The sequence below is a fragment of the Gavia stellata genome, chromosome 11, assembly GCF_030936135.1.
Source record: "Gavia stellata isolate bGavSte3 chromosome 11, bGavSte3.hap2, whole genome shotgun sequence".
In the NCBI taxonomy this organism is placed as follows: Eukaryota; Metazoa; Chordata; class Aves; order Gaviiformes; family Gaviidae; genus Gavia; species Gavia stellata.
Window position 1 is genome coordinate 29,594,102 of NC_082604.1, and position 24,417 is coordinate 29,618,518.

Below are 24,417 nucleotides of genomic sequence, written 5' to 3' on the forward strand. Positions count from 1 at the left end.
GCAACTGAGGGTGACCGCAGGTCTGAGGAGGCGGGAGCGCGGCGTGCCACGGCCCCGCTGAAGGTAAGCCCTGGAATCAAAGGGGGGGCGGAATGGAAATTAAATTAGTGATAGCGTGTGTGGAAATGGAAATTAAACAACTTGACTGTAGTGCTGTACCTCAGGCTGCCGGTCTTGGGCGTCGCGCCGGGGCAGCTGCACCCGATCCCGGAGGAAGGAAGATGGCGCCCAGGCCTGAGGGAGGAGCTGTGTTCCTGCGGCCGGTTGTACCCGGCTGCTCGGTGTTGGGGCAGGGCTGGTTACCACAGCGAGGAGGGCGGGCTGCTCCGCCTTACAGATTTGCCGGTCCTTGAGGAAGAGGCAGTAGCCCTGTTACAGGGTTGGATTAAAAGTCATGAAGAAAACGAAGGCCGGCAGGTGATAACAGTTTTACGCTCCTTGTTCTTGGTTTTTGCGGTACTTAAACGTTGGCTAAATTTCCAGCTAAGAACACAAAGGGCAAAAAGAAATGGTAGCGATAGCAGAACCTGGGTGAGGATAGCCGCATTGGTCGAACAAATAGGAGACAGACGGCAGTTCTCTCAACCCCCCTCTACCCCCAAGTTGTGGAGGATCCGGATCAGACTGTGGTATTGGGGCCACCGCCAGAAGAGCAGCACACTGATGCGGTCGTGGGTTGGTGTGGTCAGAGCTTCACTTGTAAAGTAACGTGACTAACGTGTAAATCATGGTATTAGCTATACTTCCCCAACTCTGCTTAAAGCGTGTAGCTTAACATGCTTTTTCTAAGCAGAAAAGTATCAGAAACCTCTGTGGTTTTCAGAATTTGAAAATTGGCCTTTTCCCAATGTCAGGTGTACTGGTTTTGGCTGGGATAGAGTTAATTTTCCTCACAGTAGCGTGTGTGGTGCACAGGGATATTTGGGGTATTGCTGAGCAGTGCCCGCACAGCCTCAAGCCTTTCTTGTTTCTCGTCCTGCCCCGCTGGCAAGTGGGCTGGGGTGCCCAAGAAGCTGTGAGGGGGCACAGCTGACCCTGGCTGAGCAAAGGGATATCCCACACCAATCATAGGCCCATATTGCTCAGCAATAAAAGCTGGGGGACAAAGGAGGAAGGGGAGACATTCAGAGTTGTGGCATTTGTCTTCCCAAGTCACCCTTAGGCATGATGGAGCCCTGCTTTCCTGGGGATGGCTGAACACCTGCCTGCCGATGGGGAGTAGTGAATGAATGCCTGATTGTTGCTTTGCTCATGCCCACAGCTTTTGCTTTACCTGTTAAACTGTCTTTATGTCAGCCCACAAGTTTTCTCACTTCTACCCTTCTGATTCTCTTCCCCCTCCCACTGGGGGGGAGTGAGGGAGCAGCTGTGGTGTTTAGCTGCATACCAGGGTTAAACTACAACATCAGGGTATTAAACAATCTATGAGGTAACAGTGATGTAAGGTCTTTAACTTTCTTTTTCACATGGCTAGCCAGAGACCATGAATGTTCCTCTTCCCAGTTTACAGTACACTTAATGAAGGCTGTTTCTGCCTGTGTGTTAGAGTTTCTAGCACCTTCTGGCACTAGGTTATGGAATGAAACAGAAATCAGTGGTGGTGATTAATTCTTCACGACCTTCGTGTTATCTCCACTTTGCCTAAATGATGTAGTTGTTACGATGCAGCTGTTGAAAATCATTTGCAGACTACAGCAGAGCTAAGAGCACTGCTGAAGAACTCTCTCTGTGTAATTCCCAGGCAACAAGACCTCCTCAATTTTCCACAGTCTTGGCATCAAAGTTTACTCTAGGTTTGTTTCTAACATTTGTGTTCTGTGCACTTGTTTTGACTAAGTGGGTTACTTTAGAAACAGGATACACAGGAAAAAAAGAAGTTTGTGTGAATATATTCTATAGGTACAGAGTTTAAGGTATGTGCCTGTAAGTGTGATGCTGCACAAAGACTTGGGTTTCGTGAGGTTGTGTAGGTTGACTGAAGTTGACTTCTGCCTTTTTATTTTCAGCAAATTAGCTTTGCATAATGGAGAACAAATTTATTCTTTGACATGGAAGTTAAGGACAAGACTGCATTATAGCATTACTTTCAAAAAAGTTCAGCAGATAAAAATGTTCTGTTTGTTATGTTGCAGGGATGATATAAAGAAGCAGAAAAGATAGTATTAGTAACTGTTCTTCAGTTGTGCCACATGAGTATTTGGAAATGGTGAGACAGGTTGGTGTCAGGTGGGTGCTGGTTTCCTGAAGGGTGCTTGATGGCCTCCAGGAGCACAGAGACCCAATGTCGGCAACTGGGCTCACCAGGGCCGAGCGGGTTCCTTCCCCTGGCAGTGCCGATGGTCAGTTCCGTCTTGGCTTCAGCGAGGGGTCACTGTAAACCTGAGATTCCGTTCTCATCCATGCAGGTACCTAATTGCTGGGCCAGTCATACACACTGGACTTCACATGGTTTCTGCCCACCTTACATAACGTATCTTTAATTGCATCATGTAAAATGAAACTTTGATTCAGGGAACTAAGAGCCTTTTATTTTTCATCAACTTGACTTCTCTAATCGGGTTTTAAGCATGTAAGGAAGGGGTGCAAATTCCAGGCCCTGCAAAAATGAAATGAAAGTTAGTTTTACAGTAACATACTCCCAGCTGTATTCTGTCACTGCTGGGCTGTTTAATTAAAAGGAGGTCCTAGTGTCATGTCCTCAGCCTCAGGCAGGAGAGAAAGAGAGGGCATGCACCTGTGTATGTGTGCATATGCATGTGTGCCCACTGGTTAGTGAAAGCAGTGAATGGGTTTTTCTAGATCATTCCCTCTGAAGTAGAACTGCTCATCTTAGAGCAAGTCAGAGTTAAAAATTACCTTTTTTTTTTTTTTTGGTAATGCCAATCTGTGGAGTTGCTAGAAAGGAAAAAAAACAAAAAAAAAAAACCCTTAGCTTTTGAAAACTTGTTTATACAAACTTTTTGATAAATTGCTTGTCATGCTGTCTTATAGCTCCAAGAGGCCTTTGAACTTTGAGGGAATTTAGACTAGAGTGAAAGTCAAGCATTTTAAGAGGTTGTACCAGTTATCAGAGTTGTGCCTGCTAATGCCTTTTCCAGGCACAATCTGATGCTATGCTAAACAGAATGTGGTGCAGAGTCTTTTATTTCTGTGCTTGGGGGAATTACGTAGTGCAGAATGGAGCTTACAAAACACTGATGGAATCGGCTGCTTTCCTAGAAAACTCACTGCTCTTCAGGAAGTGCTGCTTCAGCAGCTCACAAAAAAGCTGGTTTTTTGGTTATTTTGATGCTTTGTTCAGGTGTTGTGCAGGTGGGGGCAAACAAATGATGCAAACAAATAGGTGGGACAAACATAAAGGAATGAATTTGTAGCTGCCATACCTGCACCAGTGAGGTTGTCACCACTCTGAGGTGGTTCCAGCAGGGAGCAGGCACCAGGCAGGAGGGGATGGTCCCGAGGCTCCCCAGCCCAGCTGTCAGCACTAGCGTAAGTAATCATCTTTCTTCCTTTGTATACTAACCCCCAATAAGTTAGGCCTTATAAATAATTGCAGTATGGTCTTCCAGCATTTATTGTAACTATTTAATAATAACTAATGCAGCCATCTTCAGCACAAGAACTGGATCCAACATTTCCTCTTCCCCAGTGCTCTACAGTAGGGCCTTGTTTCATCCTCTCTTGATTAATTTTGAATTATTTTCTGCACAGTTACAGCTAAAAGTCAGATGTGCAAAATGTATTGGATCGCATGGCTGGGCTCTCAGAGGCTCATAGAGGGCCACAAAGCTGGTGAAGGGCTGGAAGGCATGTCCTGTGAGGAGCAGCTGAGGGCTCCAGGTTTGTCTCATTTGGAGAGAAGGAGGCTGAGGGGGGAGCTTCTTGCTCTCTGCAGCTTCCTGAGGAGGGGATGTGGAGAGGGAGGTGCTGAGCTCTTCTCCCTGGGATCCAGGGACAGGATGCCTGGGAATGGCTCAAAGCCATGCGCCAGGGGAGGTTTAGACTGGGCATTAGGAAGCATTTCTTTACCTGGGGCTGGTCACACTGGAACAGGCTTTCCAGGAGAGGTGGTCGATGCCCTGAGCCTGTCAGTGTTTGAGGCGTTTGGACAGTGCCCTTAATAATATGCTTTAACACTGAGTCAGCCCTGAAGTAGTTGGACTGGATGATTGTTGTAGGTCCCTGCCAACTCCACTATAAAAAGCAAGGATAGTTGAAGAGCCTTATGTTTTTGGCTGTTTTCCTATCTCCTCCCCACAAAGATGAGATGCTCTCCTAGGCCTGCATTTTATGCCATTGCTCCAACTTCATGGGCGTACAGGTAAATTGCATCTATGGCAGATGAAGTAGGACACATGATGGTGCTATTTATCTTTACAGAACAGAAAATTTGAAATGCAGATTTAATTTCTTTGACAAGAATGACATTAACAGCTTGCAGCTTAACAGTATTTGTTAAAGAAAAATTGAAGCTTTTTTAGTAAGGATTTAAAAGTATTTTATTGATTGTTGTCCTATAAAATCATCAAAGTCTTTAATTCCTGAAGAACTGTGTCTGACAATAAGAAAAATGAAAAAGTCTTTAAAAAACATTACAGCATTTTTGGAAAAACTAGGTATGAAAAATATATACAATGTATTAAAAAATCTGAATAAAATTAATGTCTGGATTTATACATTCAGTTATGTGTTAAACATCTGCCTGTGTACAATAAAATTTGTCAAAATATTAGCAGTATTTTTACTATGTTAAATAAGTCTCTGTTCAATTTACAGTTTCTCTCATTACTATTTTATCAGTCCACTTATAAATTAATTTACACAGCTGTATAACCACTGTCAGACTGTCAAGGTAAGAATTTTTGTACAAAATTGCCTTCCTAATATATTTTAAATTGGTACAGAGGTACATCTTTATAAACATCCAATTAATTCACAAATTGAATCAACATATTACAGTATATAAAACAACATACAGCCCCTTTAAAAAAGACAGGGAATGCAACAAGCAGAAAGCCTTTGTACTACAAGTTTTTCCCTTGTTTTTGTTGAATGTGTATTCTACCCTGTTGAGTTATCAGCTGGTCCTTAAAAAGGTGAAAATTTTTATAATACAAACTGTCACACCTATATACAGAAAAGATGCACTGAAATGTCCTTCATTTCTGAGTGCATTTTGTTCACACAACATTAAGTGGTTGGGTTTTTTCTGTGAAATTCCAAAGCTAAACTGCATATGCAAAAATTTAGCAGGTGTTGTGGGTAGTGCAATTGTGAGAAGTCTTCTCTAAAGCTGAGAAGAGCATGTGTGAAGCAGCACCAATGCGAGCTCCTCTGAAAGCAAGGTCCGAGTACTATTTTATCCATCACCCTTGCTCTCTCCCTCCCTCCTTATCTCTTGTCTGAAGCCTCCAATAATGTCAAGTCACACTGCAGTAGGGGAAGGCAAAGATGACATGCCAGTTAATCAAGGTGCTGACCTGTCTACTTACAAGTCTTTCCATTTATAGATACAATGGAGATGAAAAGGCCTGGCACCTTAACAAAACTCTACACATCTATTTTCTCCCTCTTTTTTCACCCGTGGATGCAACATGATGCTAACAAATGCTAAAAGATGTAGGTAAACTGAAGTTCCCTTGAACTTTTTGCCTCCACAGAAGTAAATAATCAAATCTCCTCTAGTACAGAAGAGCAAAAAGACTAAAAAACAAAAAACCCAAAACAAACCCCCCAAACCCAGAATGATGTATTTCTTGTGTTCTGCAGACCCCATCACAACCCTTGCTCTGAAGCAGCAACTTAATATGAAGACCTAGTTAAACACATGGGGAAAGTGGAAACAAAATGGACACATTTCTAGCAGTTACATGCCTTTAAAAATACCTGTGCTAAAATGGCTCTGAGGAGGAGATAATCAGCATTATCTATTTTGCAGAGTTTGGTACTGCTCTCTTGCTTTCAGAAATCCTTTTTCTCCTTCTAGCACTGCAGTGGCAAAAGGCTGAGCTGCCTAGATGAGTAACACACCATATTAGAGACCACCACAAGAGGCACTTCTCTGGATTCTTCCCTGGAGCTTTGCCAACATCAGTTAGAGATGTAATTACTTCTTGCAAAGCGTGGGACGTCCCTGGATCTGTGCTGGAGAAGTAGTCCTTTATGAATTACAGGGTTGGTTATTCTAGTTCAGGTTACACACGGATTTTGACACAACAACAGGGAAGTATCCCATTAACACACTCTCTGATACGGGGAATGTAACACTGAAATTTCTTAAGAGCAGGAAACCCCCAATATTGCTGTTCACCTCCTGCTCAATGGATTGGGTGAGTTTCTGGTGTTTGGTCTCCTACGCAGACTGCTACACAGAGTTCTGCTTCTGAAAGAAAGTCAAGATGCTCAAAAACAGATGGAGAAAGAATACATAAAAAGGCAGGGATGGAGGAACTGAAATTGAAACTGAAATTTGAGTGAAGGAGATGCATAGCTGATCTTCAGTGCCTACGAAACTACTTCTAGTTGAAATTTGCTACTGGTTGAGCTGCGTTTCAGCTCAGAGCTCTCAAAACACAAAACAAAACAGGATGACTATCCGAAACATCAGTGCTCCGTTACTAGATTTTTCGCATTGGTGACCCACACCGTCCATGCGCGAGCCGTAGGGCATGCACGATGCCCCGGCTGACAGCAGTTAGTGCAAATCCTGTAATACAGTATGAAGAATCAAAAACGGCCTACACATTGGTTTCAAGTCCAAGTAAGCGTCCCATCCGTTCCATGTTCTTGTCAATCGTGGCACGACACGTGATTTCTTTAGCACACTCCATGGGAAACCAACCTCTTTCGCCATCCCGCAATCGTTCCCCTTCATACCAACCTGCAAGGGTGAACAGACAAGAAGTAACAAACCTTTTCAAGTAATGGTAAAGATACTTTATCACAACTCTGTGTGCTGTGAGTAGACACAGCTGACAGAGTCATCATGTACATTCTACATTTACCTTTGCACTGAATAAAGTACCAGACTAAGATAGGGTCGGCAGATTTTTTTGTTTTACAGGCAGACTAGGAACAAAACAGTATGTAAAAATATATGAAACAAGTGTAATACATTTTCATATTGTAATTCAAATATATTGTTTGAGATAATATAAAGAATGTAATTGCAATCTAAAGAAAGCAATGCAGCACAATTGATAGGATCTTTGATTTCATATGTAATATTGAATAAAACCATTATCAGTTAGGATTTAGTACTTCAAGCAAGCGCTGACAGCTTCCAGCATCACTGAGTCAGCATGCCGTGAGATATTAGTAGAATCACTTACTTGCACGCCCAGGCAAGAATCAATTTTGATCTCAGGGTACTTGATGCTATGGAAAACGTCAGCAAAAGCACTGTGCTAGACCCCTATACTTAACAGGCGGTGAAGCACAGTATATGATGTGACATGACTAATAATGTGTATGTTTCTCTTGCTCAGACAAACCTGGTGCCCATCACTAAAATGTCTGAGCTCCATGTTTTTAGGTAGAATTCAGTTTCTTGTTTCTGGACATTTCACATGTCAAAACCAACCAGCACATACCTTCTGCAGCTATTTACCTATATAAATTGATAAGCAATGAGTTACTTTGAACATCTGTTGCCTAAACAGAGGCCATCCTTTAGAAACCTGAACTGAAATGCTCATGCTTTTCTTGGCAGCTGAACCTTTATTCATTGTACGGCCAATGCTATTCAGAAACAAATTTTTCTAGCTGGATTCATCTGCAGTGGTGACAGGTGGTTACTGACAGCAGAATTCTCACTCACCATCATTTACTTTTTGATAAACCAAAACAACATCAGCAACTTGAAGAGACAGTTCATCTGACTGCTTTGCTGTGTAAGTTCTGATGATCTCTACCTGAGTCAAAGCTGTGGAAGAAATAAGCCAGTCTAAATTAACTCACTCATAACAGTATATCTTTTATTAAAATAGTCCTACAATTTATTTTAAAAATTTCCATCTTTTAGAGTATAGTCCCCCCAAAAAACCCAAAGAAGGCAGCAAATTATGCAGCTGGCTTCCTACCTGAGCAATTACACCCAAACAAACTTGGGATAACCATACAAGGGAAGGGGCTTTGCACTTTTGATAAATGCAAAACAACTGACCAAATTGAAACAACTGACCAAACCAGCGTTAATGAATGCAAATGGCAATTGCTGTGCAAAACAGAACTCCTCAAAGCAGCCCCCGTGCACAGGAAGAGATGGCAACTTCACGTGTACTAAAGCAACAGAGCCCAGGAAAAGAAATGGACATTTCTAAGGGTATTTATAGTTTACGCTTGCTGACGTCCCCACTAAGGGGCAGTGGGTTTCCATTCTCCTGTCAAAGCTCTCAGAAGTCCTGTTCATTGTGACTTACTTGTCCTGTCCGTCTTCTGCCCGTCTCTGTCCTGCCCAAGCGCTGTAATCCAGCGAGCTCTGTCACTCCTGCAAACAGCAAAGACAAAACTCAGTTTCCCAACTCGTGCTCTTGATAATGGCCAAGACCACTGCCCTTTTCAAGACCCTCTATTTAATTTTTTCCTCTTTTGGGCAAAAAAACCCAAAGCCTCCTTTCTCCTCCTCTCAAAATACGGCCAGAAGGGGTGATAATACTTCTAGTAATATATTATTCCACCATAGTTAACTATTTTAAGCATGTTGGTTTAGGAAAAAAAAAGCCTATATACGTGGAACCTACTGGCACGCTGTCTTATATAGCTTTATTTTAATTATTTTTAAGTAATGCAGGTAAACCTCTCTGCTAGTGTCTGTGACTAATACTTATTAGTAATCCTATTTAAAAAAAAAAAAATCCATCTAATGTAGAAAGCATCTGATAAATGCAATACAGCAATTTTAAGATACAATACCAACAGGTTTCCTCTAAGGACTATCTGCAACATGTACTTAGAATGAAAAGCAAGGATGAAAAACAAAAAAATAAGAGAAACCCAAGTTTCTCTGTGCTCTCAGAAGGACACATTTATGTTTCCAGATGTGTTGGTTTGGGGACTCGGAGCCAGCACAAATAATTAGGGACCCAATGGAGGCCTGAACTAGTCCTCTGAATCTCACCTAGGAAAAACACACTCCATCTCAGATTACATGTGTCAGTATTTCTGAGGAGAGCAGAAAGAATTATCTAGATTCATAGATCACAGAAGTGCAAATTACTGACAATTGATTTTGGAAGGGAGCGGAACCAGCTAAAGTTATGTCAGACAGTAAAGGAAAAAGAAAGATAAAATAGCCCCTGTTAGCGGCTGAGCTATAATTATAATTTGAATTTTGGAAAATCAAAATTTGAACTTGATTCCCAAAACAAACATTTCAGTGACATTAGATTTTCCTCTCATGTTTGTGGAAGGGCTTTGCTATCCGTACAGATTAGAATAACACAGGGGAGTTGCAAGGTTGAATTTTCCTATTCCCCCTCCCCTAAAAAAAAAAAAAAAGTTTGTTGCTATCTTTGGATAACTTCAATTTTTAACTAAAAATAATGAAAAGCATCTGCCTTCTGCTGAGACCTGATTTTGTCAAAAATCTGAAACAGCTGAAAACAGAATAAAATTCTGTTTGGAAACAGCACTGTGGTGTCTTCAGGAGCATCAGAAAATGGGACATTTACACAAGTTATGAGAGGCTTCTCTAGAGTACATCTTCCCAGATGCACCATCGCTCAGCTACGGAGGGGACGATTCAGCACGGGATTGTAGTAAGTCTGAGAAGTCCAGCCTGAAGAGCAAGTAATTCCCGCCCTCCCTCTGAACATCCCACTAGGCATCATTCCACGATACAGTTCATTCGTCCCTTCCGAGAACACCGACACCTTCCCATGGCCTTTCTTCCGGCTAGCTCTAGGAATCTCTCTTCTGTTCACAGACTATCAACACTTCCTTTGGATGCAGGGATTCAGAATGGAAGCCTCTCTGAGCCTGCTTCTTTCAGAATGAAAAAAAGGTCCCACTGATTATTTTGAATATAAATATTTGTACTGTTTTTTTTGGCATTTAATAAGAAATTGTGATCATTTTTTTTAAATCCCAACACACATTCTTCCTCAAAGATGAAACTACTTCACGTCCTACTAACATTTGATACCTGTTGATCTCATACAGATGGCCAAAACTACAACGCATTCTATCTTAGACATTTCAGACGTTACAAGTAGGTGATACTACATTTGTTGTGTTTCAACCTAAATAAGAACATCTGTATATATAATTTTGCATGAGCTTAAATTTGTGGCTTTTCTTTTTTTAGAAACAGGTGTTATTTAGACTCATATTTTCCTCTCCCTGTAGCCATTCTTAACAGGAAAACTAGATTTCCTTTCAGACAACTCAGAGAAAAATGGGATAAAGCCAGCCTGTCTCCCAGTTTAAGTACACATTTCTTCATCATCTGTGTACACCGTATATCGTGCCTTATTCACAGGGCAATAGAAGGTTCCTGACCTAACGCTGGTACTTTTGTACTTGGGAACCACACGGCACATGAAGTGACAAAACGTGATCAAACTGTGCTAGAAACCTTTGCGTCAGCAAAAACATTTAACTTTTACGTGTGCAAAATTCTATTCAATAAGCACTCTAAACCATCCAGCTTGGCCTTCCTACTGTAGATTCCCTTCCTGTCCTTCTCACAGTTAAAAGTAGTTAAGTTTTTCTGTACCCTTTGTATACATGATAATACTCTACAAAAATAGGTAATTTCCAAATAAAGTAATTGTTTTCAGAATTTTTTTCCTCTGAATGACAATCTGCTAGACTGCTATTTGTATTACAAACAGTATATAGCAAATCAATAATAAATCTGCAGAACAAAATGTCTTTTCTTAAAAAGGCCAGACAACTAAAAATGTACTGCATTTTTTCCCAATAAAAACGCATTTCCAAACAAGTCTGAATCATCTGCTTACTTTATAATGAGATCTTTACTAGAAATCATTAATGATCTATAGTTTCTTTCAGGGTTATTCTAAACTTTGAAAGCAAACCTAAAACTGTAAATTTTTCCAGGCTGGGATACGTCTGGAGCACTCTGTTTCATGTCTTCTATCCCGCCTCCAGCTTCCACTAAAACAGATAAAATCTTTCACTGTTGTGAAGGGTTGTGTGGAAGCTAATGGCACCACAGAGAAATGACGGCCTCTCGGATATTTGCACCCGAAAGAACAAGACACTTTTTGTTGCACGTTTCTAAAGCGGAACACGCTTCAAAACTGCGTCAGGAGAACAAGGACCACCTCTATCCCAGCACAGCTCCACAGCTTCCCCAAGGCAGTGCCAAACTCCTCCTCCCATTTAATCCAGTACTGTTTCCACTTCTGCACCACCCAACCGCTTTAACAAACCATCACTGCTCCAGGACAAGAGCATTCTGCATTCATACCCTAACGACATTTGCCTGCTACCACCATTCCTCCTTAGGATGCACCTGCGCCTATTTTCTCTTGTGCTCTACATACAGACAACACAGTATAAATGCCACGTTGCTAGAAGAACTGACAATAAAATAAGATACTTTAAAACAATAAGGAACAAAGGAGTGCAGAAAAGTATCAGAGACAGAGCAAGCTTAAATGAATCCCTGCAGTAAGATTATTCAAGGTCATCTTCTCAAGGTAAGTATCAAGAAAGCCTCCCTTAACTCCAACAGTAAAAGCAACATTTTCCTCATAGTAACCTGCATCACACTTAGATTTGGACGCTCAGTTACTCAGCGTGCATAGCAGCACCATGTGCCACGGGATGAGATGGGAACGCTGTTACAGAGAGCCTGAAACTCTGACTCTCACCACCTCAACTGCTTGTAACGGGCCTTTCATTAGAAATTTAAGAATGTGAGTTCTTTTCCTTGAGGTCTGTAATGGTCTGAACTGTTTGCAGGACAGCTATATATTTAAGCAGGCTGTAGAATGCATAGGTATACAGCACTTTCAACTACAGCATACTGTTTGCTCTTCTGGTTTACTTTAGGCACTCACGCTCTGGACATAATGATTATTAGATAAAAGCGCTATGTTAACAGGTAAGCTAGGCAGAAAACCTGTGTCTTGACACCAGAAGGTGTGTTAGAGAATTATTTAAACACATCGTACTCATGCTACAACAAAACCCAGTGGTGACTCAGACACTTAAGTCACATTTGTAGTTCAAATTAAACAGTAAGAAACTTCCATATTGCAATATATAATCATTAGATTGTGTACTTTACTTAACAGTTGTGTTATGTGGCAGAACTGTGATTTTTTTACCGTGGTATTACTTAAGTTGAAAATAACTTAAAATTAACGGAAATTCCTTCCACAACCCCCCAAAACCCCAAGAAATCCAAACTGCTTAAATCCCTGTCCTGCAGCCCTTGCTTGCCTCACCAATAACAACTAGAAGGGATTCCGTAATCCCTGACTAGGGAGCTGGCAATCTCCACGGCATAGTTAATTCTTGGCCTGAAGGCCCAAAACAGTAGCACGTAGAATGGATCCTTCAGTTTGCAGAATTTCAGCATATGCATTCAATTTTCCATTATTCTGAATTTCCATTATTATTTCCACTGTGACCTCAAGGAAAGAGAATGACACTAACATGACATGCACTTACCACCACCGATTCCTCTCATGACAGGATTACATTATAAAAACTGAAGTAGGGCTGCAGAGGCTTTATTTTATCCCAATAATATTTACTCCAGTATCTGGGGGGGGGATATTACATAAGCTGCACGTTCTCCTGCTCTGCCACTCATTAAAAATCAGAAAGGCTCGTCAAGGTTACCTTGCCTCGCCTTGAAAGCGCCCACTTACAATAGGAACAGTGCAAATCACAGCAGTTCACGGGTGTCACAAGGAGCGCTCCAGTGTTACTGAGCAGGGCACCAGCACGGACAAACAGAGGATCATTTCTGCAGTAGCGCTCCTTTGGTCACCGCTGATCAGACCTCACAAAGACAGCCCGCTTGGGAACTTGTTTCATTTCATTCCCATTTAAACTTGCCAGACAGGAGCTGGGCATTTCATACTACCGTGACGGGGTTGGGGGGGAGGCAGCCTCTTGAGATGATCAGGTGAAAAACTGCAGAAACGGTAACTCTTTACTTACTGAGTCTCTGTTCCCAGGAGCATCTCCACCTTCTCTCCTGCGTGGTTACTGAGGACCGCTAGTCGGAAGAGGTGAGCTGCAGAACTCTGCCGCGAGTAGAGCATAGTTGAAGCATTCTTTACAGGAGAAGAAGTCAGGTCCTCACTGTCACATTGTTGTACCACCAGCTGGTCCCTTAAAGAATAATCCGTGACATTGTAACTCTCTTCACTGCAAAACAAAGGAGAGAAGAAAAAACCCAACGAGTTTAATGTTTAATCTTCCATTACGTACGTCTGGAAGCAAACTCAGTCATAGAATCCACTTTTAACTACAATAGCATGGCACGATTCTTCTGACACCTCAGCTCTTAATCTTCTGTTTATTTGTCTTTTGAAACTACCGATTTTCCAAGATATAAAGTAGATCAGTTTTTAAAACCTGTGGAAGTTCATTTAGTGGCACAGTTAAATGACTCTGGTGTTCCTGAGATGGTGTAAGCTCAACTTAACTCCACTAAATTTGCAAACAGGCACAGCAATTGTATAGAATTGTGCTTCTTTCTCTTCTGTAGCTTCAAATGAACAACAGACCTTCATTGGAGAATCTTACAGGAAAAACCCCACAATTTCCCTTTTCCTGTGCCTGTACAACTATGGGTATGTATACTGCTTCCAGATAAACACTATTGATCTTCATTTTAAATACAGGATAATCATCTGTTCTCCTTGCCCATCTGCATGTAGAAGGTCTCGTCTAAAAACTATTTTACAATATTCTGAGACATAACCTTAGGCAATTGTGAATTTTAAAAATGGGCCAGGAAGAAGCATGGGCAGACAAGGCACACTGTCACCTACGACAGTGACAGAAGGTAGCAGGGAACAGTTACTTCAACCCCCCTATTCTGCAGTCCATTACAACGTGTTTACGACACGCGCTTCAACTTCACAATATCCAAACGCCTTAAGCAGCACTCTTCAGCACTCTTACCTGAGTTCAACCAGTTAGCGTATCTGGAAACATTTTTTTAAAGTGGAAAAAACCTGTGCGTTTCCAAATTTTTAAAGTCGCGAAACATAGTTAAAGAAACAGTTAAAAGAATCTACATCCCTTACTCAAGTAACAGCAATTGCGCACGAGGAAAGAGAAGCCAGCTCAAAAGGCCTTTTTGCTTCCACTGAAGCTTGTGAGCGTATTTCCCAGAATTGTCTTACATGCACTTGCAAGTTCACAAGGATGTATCATGAACCCAGGACACTGATAAACTAATTACCTCATCATTTCATGTAAGCTTGTGAACTTTTTCAGACTTATTGTCCTACGCTGGTGCAAGAAGAAAAGACAGAAAGAACCCGCTTACACAGGCATAAAGCCAGTTCTCCCTCCTAGCCCACACATTGCTGCGTTCGTATGATTTTGCAGTGAATCAAATACATCAAATTTTAAGGTGCAACGATGCATACTCAACCTTAAAGTAAAATCTATTTAGACCTCAGTCTCGAGTGATGAAAAGCTATGCTAAAGCCTCATATTACTATGGTTCATTAATTTAAATTGAAAAAATACTTGAGAAGATTAATTTTGCTGCCAGAGATAGACAGAAACCTAAGCACTGAACTGATACAAATCAAATCCCAAACACCTGGAACCGAAGCCATCTGAAATGCTGTGACATTCCCCTTTCTGGCAGGTGCAAACGAAGCGTAGTCTTCCTTTATGGTTGCTCAAATATTATAGGAAAATGGAGAGGTGATGACTTAATGTCTGTTGGGATATATTCTATCCATTTTGTGAACTGTCAGAAAAATACCTGCGAATACTTCAGTAGTTAATATAATGGTCTTTACAATTCTTATTTTTAATCCTTCAAAAAACAAATTGCTAAAACACAACTGAGCAACATGACTCAAAACGTAAGTTATTGCTGATTTCTGTGACTCATGCAGCATTAGAAGAATTTCTATTCTTCAAGTGATAACGGGTTTACAGATCATATTGTATTTGTGGATTTTTGTGGATTAATAGTTTCTGTCAGCACATCTAGTGTAAAAGCGAAGTTCTTATTTACACTATGTGGGGTATGTTTTTACTTTTGTTCTGTGAATTAAATACTTGAAATGGTTTTTTTGCAGTACAGCTTTGTACATCCTCAAACGATCGACATGAAACATGATACTAATGGAACTAATCCTTCTCACATGTATTTTTTCTTCTCATCTTTTGTTGAGGAGTTGGGGGGCTTTACAGAGGAAGAAGCACTGACAGACAAGCTTGGTAAGATTTATCATACAGGAGGACTGAAATCACTGTAGCTTATAAGAAGATGAACACTTTCCTTCCCCATCTTTTTTTTCTCTAAGTCTCAAAATGGTACCAACAATTCCCCACAGTCCACTGGTGTTTTCCACTCTGGGGGCTGGAATCACAACTCCCCATTCAGGCACCATTGACAAAGGCACAAACATACCAAAACTTCCCAAGAGCACTGTTGCAAGAACTTAACTTGCCTTCAAAACCTCTCTACACAGTTTTGATTAACCTAGCTTTTGATCAGACTGTTAAAAAAAAATCAAAAAATAGATCACATAGGAAATGAGGTGGAAGCTGCAAACTTTTCTAGAGCTCTAAAAATGTAGCCAGCTTAATTATGCTATTACACATGACTTCATGGGTCCCAAAGTAGAAAGAATACAGATTACGAATACATTTTTGTCTAATTAAAGGAATTTAACATGAACACGCTGAGAAGCTGGGAGAATCTTCAGCGTTTCAGCATGTGGAGGGCTAAATTTTAATTTCCGCACATATAACCCAGGGATGCTAAAAGGAATCTTAATTCAAATGTATTCTGTATATCCTTAGCTGTTGGGAAAGGTGTGCACACAGCTCTTCCCTGAAACAAAGCAGATTTAAATTTACTGTGATTGTCCTACTGTAGGAAAGCATGTTTGACATTTGGGTAACAAATAATAAACGCATTCCTTAGTAATCAATCATCTAGTCTATACATTTGCGTAACAAATAATAAATGTATTCCTTACTAATTAATCAACAGAGATAAACCTCTACAAAGCCTTCCTATTTCTTATCTCCATTCAACAAAACAGTCTGATTTGGAACTACTAGGCAGTCCTCATCTTTTTACCTCTGTGCCCTCTGTTGCGGGGCCCACAAACTCTCCTCCTTCCAAAGGGATAATGAAATACGCTGATAAAGCTGACAGTGCTGGAGCGAGCAGATGTACATAAACAGAAGCAATCCGCTCAGCCAGGCGGCGGAGTAAGAGGAAGGACATTTAACACTTTCTTTAAAACTACAGTAATCAGGTAATACGAACGTGCCAACGTTCATTTTCAGTTTAAGACTGAACTTTCTTGCTAAACTTTTATTTACATTCAGAACATGAAATAATGGGACTATTTATCTCCCTTCGCAGGGAACACATGTAAATTTGAGAGGCAGTTTTATGAAAACCAAGTATCTATTGGTGTAGTATCATCTGGTCTAGGCCACCTATACCTTAACAGAAAGCACATGGCTAGTCTCCCTATTTCCTTTACTCTTTCCATCACATATTTAAAGTGATACAAATCCTGAATCTTCTTCAGCTGTGTTTCATCACAGCTAAAGAAGCTGCGCTACCCTGGAATCTTTGGTGTTCCACAGAAGTTCCTTTGCTTTTGTGCTTGCCTTCAGTTACAAAATCACCCCTGGCACCTTTAGGTTTTGCAGGCAGCTGTGAACAGGTAACATTCCCAAGTAGCAGCGAACCTTTGGATGATTTCCAGTGTATGAAGTCCGGCTGCATTCCACTGTCAAGGTCTCTCAGGAGCTGACAAGCCACGGAGCCATTAAGACAGACAGGATTCTAGTGGTATCCTTAGGGGATTACGGAAAACAGAATATGCAATACATGCACACTCATTCAAAAATGTAAGCCTCTCTGGAGTTCACCTGAAATCTTCTAAAAGCGCTCAGGATGTAACTGGTGGATTTTCTGAATAGCTGGATAAGGCAGCAATTTAGTTGTATATAACAAAACTTTATTAATTCTGGAGTTCCCCTGAACTTTGCAGAACGCAGAGCTAGCTCACAGGCAGCTTTGAGCATTAATAACTAAAATACGTAACCAGATCTTCACGGTCCCAGGAGGGCACGTGGAATAAAAGGAGGCATCTGACTTTTGGTAGAGTTCAAAGCTAGCTGTGTCCTACTTTAAGCAGAATATTGTTGCAGTGTACGCTTCCAAGCCTGCAAAAGGTGTCGGAGAAATCACCTCTGCTGTAGCCTGGTCCTCTCCCCTCCTCAGGCAGTTGTACAGTGTCCGCTATAGAAACTCCACCATGCCTGGCAACAGACAAGCATCTACCTAAACCCAGCAGTTACGCTCACCAGCTCTGCAGGAGAGGTACAGATTATAATTACACCCATACCTGTGGTTTAGAAGAGGGAGAAAACTGAAAACTCATTATGAAGGAAATACATACAAACATAAAAGTAGTATGTGTATTTAAACTAAGTATTCTATATTTTAATAAAGCACTAACTTCATCATACTTTGTGGAACCTGGAATAACTTCTTCACTAGACCAAGAGAAAGCAAATCTCCCAAGCATGACACAAGTAACAATTGTACTGTGGTGCACGTGAATCCTGAGGCAGCTTGAAAGAACAACTCTAAGAGATGAATTACGTTGCATGTTACTCTTTATGTCAGAATACTACCTTCAAAATCCAATGCCAGCATAAGCTATGGGTTTACTGGTCCCTGGAGGGGACGTCACAGCCAGAATGGTGGCAATTCACAGTACAGCAAGAGATAAAGAAAGAAAGAACAGAAGCCAGAAAAGAAGCAAAAAGAGAATGTAGTTAGAGAATGAAACAAAAGGGTAAAACACTACCACAAAGCTGAAAGAACAATACAGGAAATATTTAGGTTAAACAGTCTACACTTAGATCTTTGCAGAGTATTCACAATCTTTAACTTTACAGATTTCTAAATTAACTTCCCAGAGCTACCAAAACAGTCAGAGAAAGAAAGGTGCTCTTCTAGAGCTGAATTAGGCTGCTACTTAGAACTGCTCTCCAAAGGGACCTGCCTCCTGCACTGACTGCACAGGTACCCTGGAAGAGTACGCTGAGCAGTCCAAACATCACCCAGCTCTTCGCTGTGTGCCGTAATCCAACCGACATCCGTGTGCACATGAACAAGAATTAATGGATGTCTTCCTGTGCACCAACCATATAAAAGTTGGCCTTTCCACCAAGATCTGGACATCCTGACACATGCTAGCACTGACTATTCTTTCCAAGGTAATGCATTAAAGCTTTACAAGTATTAAGAAAGTCTATTGGGGTTTTTACATGACATTAAAAAAAAAAAAATCAGATTGTGTCTACACAGCAGAAGGGACTACAAGAAAGCACTACTGAACAGGAAGAAAGTTCCCAATAAACTAAAAGCTGAGCAGTGGGGAAGTGCAGATTTTGATTTTTCTCCAAAATCTTGTGTAGAATGACATACATCACAAGTTCCTGTGTCCCCTTTTGGCCTAATCCCAATGGCCAGTCTTGAGTATTAGTCAGCAGCCGTTTGCCTTACTTCTTTGAAGGGTAAGTGTGATGAAGCAACTGACTACCCACCTGCTTTAGGGCACACAAATCAGAGCCTAAATGATTACCAAGGCATCCATAACACACACAAAAATGGACCGCCCAGTAGCTGACATGGAAGGCATAAGCCTCTGAAATATTTCATAGTGGCATGAGATATAGCCACACAGCATCCATTAAAAAGGAAGAGATTTTGGTAGCTAAATTCCATTTAATCTACTTAATGGGCGAGAGAAGACAGTTAAAACTTGCAATTTTAGTCAGGAGGTGAAACTGTAGCTGAGGAAGATTATGCTGAATAAAGTATCATTAAAATTGAAACATAGGAACTCCAGAGCATGCCTGAGTATACACCAACAGAAGACCTCCCTTTATCTTTTTTATAGCTAAAACATAACAGTTCTCATTATGAAAAGGTTTCTGGAACTCTTGTTCACTCAGCATTAAAAATGCAGTTCTTCCAACGATGACTGACATTTGGGAAGCGTCCCTGAAACGCGGATGTGAGCAGTGATGCACGCGGCATCTGGCTGGACTAGAATTAGTTAACAGTTACCAACATGACTTCTCTGACAGGTACCACCAAGCCCGGCCTTTAAGAAGTCAGGACTGAGCCATTCCCGGCTGCGGCGCGAGGTTCTGCGTATATGGCAAACTGCTCAGATGGGATGGATAGCTGAAGATTAACTTTTGGGTAAAGATCAAACAGCATGATTGGAGTACTAAGTAATTAGTATTTTTAGCACAGTAGTGAGGAGTGATTGTTTTGTGTAATGTCACGAATCGTCTGAAATACAACTACTCAAGTAAGAATACAAACATTTAAACTCAACTAGCAACAAATATTTCTGCCCACTGCTGTGGTGTCCATGGGAACACTGTGGGTGGGAAAACAGATCACCAAAAGCTCAGATATTATTAATAAGCTTATTCACTTGGGCAAAGTACATGCTTCATGCTCAGAATATCTGGGAGGCTCACAGGATCAGTCTTTTTCAATTACATCCATTTCTTTAGGGGGTCTTGGGAGAGTGACTATGCAAATCCGATCGTGAACATGAAGTGGTCTTTAATTTTGGCTTCTGGGCCCATTTAGGACACTTCAATTCCAACAGCTGGAAGCTGTTATAAAATCAAAAGCCCCGAAGTTTGGATAAGATATGTTGTTATAAAAATCTGTTTTATAATCTGGACAACAAGCCATCACATAGGAAACCAATAAACAATGTAACAACACAGATGACAGATTTTTCACTGTTTTCCCAACTCAAACGTTTACTTAGCTACCAGCACAATAATATGTTAATGGTAGTCCCATGAGAAAAGAAATGCACTATTTAAAATTGGGATACAACTCTGACGTGCTGCCAGTGATTTAACAAGGGACGTTCACAGAAAAGTTTCAGCATAAGCTTTGATAAACACTGAATCTCAGAAATGTGTTCACATCAGTAAGATAGCTGGGGGGAAATCTATTCACTTTTCTTCCCAGCTTTATTTAAAAAAACCCCTTCACTTAAATATTTCCCCCCGTCCATTTTCATTTAACTTTCTCTTTGCTTAAATATTAGCGTTTTCTTCCCAGATTTTGTAACATACCTCATTCCTCAAAATTTCTTATTTAAATTATGAATTTGAAGTTTCACAAAAGGGTTTCTTTTAAAAATAGCTGGTATTTGGCTGAACCGGCCAACCCAGATACAAAAGAATTGTTCTTCAAAACAGTCTTTATTCTCAGGAATAAGGTTTATCTATCAAGTATTATCTGATCGCAACAGCAGAGGATGTAAATTCCATTCCAGTCAATTCAATTATTCTAAACCTCTCCTCAAATCTAGTGATAAAGATGTAAATGGAGACTGCCAGAAGTGGTCTCCCATACACCGTTCTCAAAAACAGCCCAACTGCGGAAAGCGTGGAGGGGAATGAAAATTAACATTTTTTTATCTTTCCAAAACTTCTCCCTTTGCTAAGGCATCAAGGATGAACTTTTTAATTTGTTTGATGATTCGGAATTTCAATTGCATTTGCCAAAATTTTTGCCATTCCAAAGCCAGAAGGCTTCGGTTTTCATTTCCCCTCGGGTGAGGCGCACACAGCAGCCACGATACTTTTAAAAGACAAGGGTTACTCAGCTGTTCTCTCTGTGATTCAAAGAGTTGAACACAAAGGCAATTTTGTATTGGTGAAGCTCTTACCTCTTCTTCTTGGTGATAATGAGGACATCATTAAAGAGGAAGAAGTACACCTGCTGTTTAGAAGTTCTTTTAGAAAAAAGTCCAGTGTCTTCTACATATGCTGTTAATTCGCCCCTTTTCACTAACCACCGTGAAGAGGAAACCAATGGAAATGGCTACAAAGCAAGAAAATAACATTTTAATCCTTCAAAAGTAGAGATTTCAAAAAAAAACCAAAACAACACACACAAACCCCAGATAACAGAGTATTATATATTTGGAGAAAAAAATGCTCTAATAAACTGAAAGCTCAGAGATTGTGAGTACAAGCACAAAACAGAGGTTATCAAGGTTTAAGGTACTTCATCATTCCTATAATACACAAGTAATAGCCTGCAAATACTTGAAAAATCACTCATGCACATGACCCAATTGCTCATCTAAGATAAAAATGAACAGACTTGATTGGTCATACTTGGGATGGAACAGACCATGTGAGATCTCCTAAGGAGATTAAAAATACAAAGACTGTCTTCCAGGAATATGTACGTTTGTGTAGAGTAAGCAATCATTCTTTCAGCACATACGAACACTGCATTTTCCTCTAGGCACCTCACAGCTTTTCTACCTCTCTACCAGCCGGAAAGAACAGCTTCAGCATCTCATCTCAAACATGAGGGCTCCTGCACACTGCCTTTCATCACATCCCTAAGGCCAGTTAAAACGATGCTGTGCCTTCTTTCTGATGGCGTGTTCTGTGCCACACACAGGATTAAAAAAATGTAAACCCCTTTAACAGAGAAATACACTGTACAATCCACTTTGAAATATTCAGTGAGTATATGAAACCAGATATAAACGGATGATGGAGAGAGCATACAAGATTAGATTGGTCCTAATGCAGTACTGACATCATTATTGAGATGTTCAGAGTATGCAGACCTTTTTTTCCATGAAAAAGCAAAGTACATGAGGAATGGCAGAAGGCTTACCAATAAAATGGGGTAAAATCCATTTCCTACTCTGTAAGTAAACTGAAGTTCCAACACAGCTCTGTGAAAGAATGTGTAAAGCAGTATGTGATATGCAGGGTTTGAATTAGTTGTCCATTTTAATGCCAAAACAATGTCGTTTGCTCATGACATCATAAATTCACCAGTGGTTTGAAGACACGCCTGAAAGTTTTTAGAGGACACCTCTTTAGGTACCCCCTTGTGACAGGCCATATGAATGAATTACTGGCCTTCCTCAGGATGAACTTCAGCTTTTTTTTTTCCCCTGTCTGCCATTTTGTCAGAAAAGGTGACTGCTATGTTTGGCCACAATTGCTTTGTAATTTGCTTCTGCAGGTGAAGGGGCCGGGCAAGTCAGACTGCTGCAGGCATGCTGCTATCACGAGGCCTGGGCTTGAGCTCGTCAGAGCACCCTCTCAGACCAGAGGTGACAACCCACTGAGCGTCTGTCACTGGTTCCAGGAGGTCAGTCAGGTTTGCATAAACCTTCATCCCTCCATTTATGAGGTGTAGGCAGAATCATTCTTCCCAGGTCATTACCACACCAAACCACTTACGTTTTCTCCCTTGATAGCAGGAAGGGAAGTTTTCCACGTACTTGCTATTAGGAGCTCTTGAAATATCATACAGTTATCTGTTCACTGTCATATCTTTAGCTAAGATGGAGAATTAAGGATACTATAGCTCCTCTCGCTCTTTATCTAGTTGATGTAGTTGAACTCTAAACGTTCTGTGGAGCAGGATCTCCATTTCTCTCTAGGGTGAGGACGAACACCTGCAACAGCTGAAGCAAGCCAAAGAGGATCAGAGCTGCCTAACATGAAGGCGAGGCTTTATTAATCCAAATTATTCCCAACTGGAGGAGAAACAGACACCATAGAAGGACCTTTTGTTTCTCTGGGCCACAAACATGAAGGGAGATGTGAGACTGCATGTCCTGGCCATCCAGAGAACAGATCATCTCTGAAGCTGTACCGTGACATACGATGCCGGAAAGACAAAGGTCCCTTGCAGTGCTGGCAGCTGCCCCACTGACCAGGATTCCTCAGTCAATGATCTCACTGACTGTTGCTGGCACCAAACCGAGCAGAGCTGCTACGTGGGAATGCATCTGCAATGGCACACAGCGGGCAGGTTCTTTCTGCTAGACTGTGCTGTCACTAGGCAATATTCTCAGCAAAGACACTGACCTCCTCCACAGGTTTCACCCCTCATCAGTGGAATGACCCGTTTGGGTCCTAACTTGAATACTGAAGATGCTGCTACGTCTGTCTCTGTGCACCTCTGGGTATTGCCCACATGCTGGACAGAGCACCTGAAGGTGTCTGGTACCTTCCCCCAGCGGTGCCGAGAAGGACTAGGCGCAGTGGGTAACTTCTGCAAGCGAAGCCTGACCTGCACAACCCGTACCGTAGCAGTTCTCCAGCAGCAGGTACACGACACCACTGGAAAACAAGAGGCATCCAGTTTGCCCATGCTTACTAATACTTGTACCTAAGACCTGCCGCAGTAAATGGGTGCTTACTACACAATTTTATGCAGCATATATATTTTTCTCCATTCCAAGTGAAATAATCAAATTTTTGTTTCTACTTCCAATGTAACTGGCTTTCTGCTTGTCAAACTTCCCTACTTGCTTTGCTGTTGTTCAAATTAATTATCGGGCTTGCATGATTAGACTAATGAAGACAACTGCTTTTTCCCCTCATTTAAAGCACCTTTCACATGCTTGTAAAAAAGTATTTCTTCATTGAGCTTGTCAGCTGTCATCTTCATTCTGCATGGGTTGTCTTTTTATATCTTTTAATGACTTCAGCGGCTCTTTACTGAGCTAACTTCAACTTGTCAATACTTGCCCCATAGTATTATGCCAAAACCAAAAAATACAGTGCTTTGACTGTGATCTTGCTGCTGGGAGAACATTAACTCCTAATTTTACATGCAGCCACCTCCTTGTTTTTGAATTTTGAGGTATGATTTAACAGTGGTGACTCTGAAGTCGCACACAACAAAACCGTTTTCCAAAGATGCTTTTTCTGCCACGGTGCAGTACCACGGAATTCTCTTCCTCGTGCTTTCCCTTAGGAGGCAGTGTACAAATGGCAGGTGAAGGCTGCTCGAAACTGCAAAGTGTAGCAGCCCTCCGGAACTATTGCAAATCGTTACAAATTAAAGCAGCCTTAAACTTTTTACCTTGCCCCAGACTGGTTTATGTCCCAGTGTACCCAGAACAGGCAATAATGCACAAAACCTTTGCTATATGTAGACCTACATTAGGGACCTTTCAACACCTGTATACTTTCAACGCAACTACTGATAAATACAAACTTCATTTCTCTGCCATGACTCCTAGTATTTTCGCGTTCACGCTACCAAGATAATATTAGTGCACTGAATCTTGAAGAAATTCCCTCCGGACATTTCCTCCCAATTAATCTAAGCTCACATATTCTGTTTTGATTTATATGACTTTTTTGCAGGTTTCC

At 41.2% G+C, this 24,417-nt stretch overlaps 1 protein-coding gene across 1 annotated transcript in view; it reads right to left on the reverse strand.

The window, feature by feature from the left end:
- Positions 1–4,647: 4,647 nt before the first annotated feature.
- The window catches only part of ARHGEF26 (Rho guanine nucleotide exchange factor 26), a 59,291-nt gene continuing 39,521 nt past the window's right edge, over positions 4,648–24,417 (reverse strand). Inside the window, exons 11-15 of the mRNA XM_059822882.1 lie at positions 20,940–21,094; positions 13,147–13,356; positions 8,421–8,488; positions 7,820–7,924; positions 4,648–6,880 (exon numbers count right to left, since the gene is read on the reverse strand). Coding sequence (XP_059678865.1) covers positions 6,738–6,880; positions 7,820–7,924; positions 8,421–8,488; positions 13,147–13,356; positions 20,940–21,094 — 681 coding nt within the window. The 3' untranslated portion in view covers positions 4,648–6,737. The remainder of the gene's footprint in view (positions 6,881–7,819; positions 7,925–8,420; positions 8,489–13,146; positions 13,357–20,939; positions 21,095–24,417) is intronic.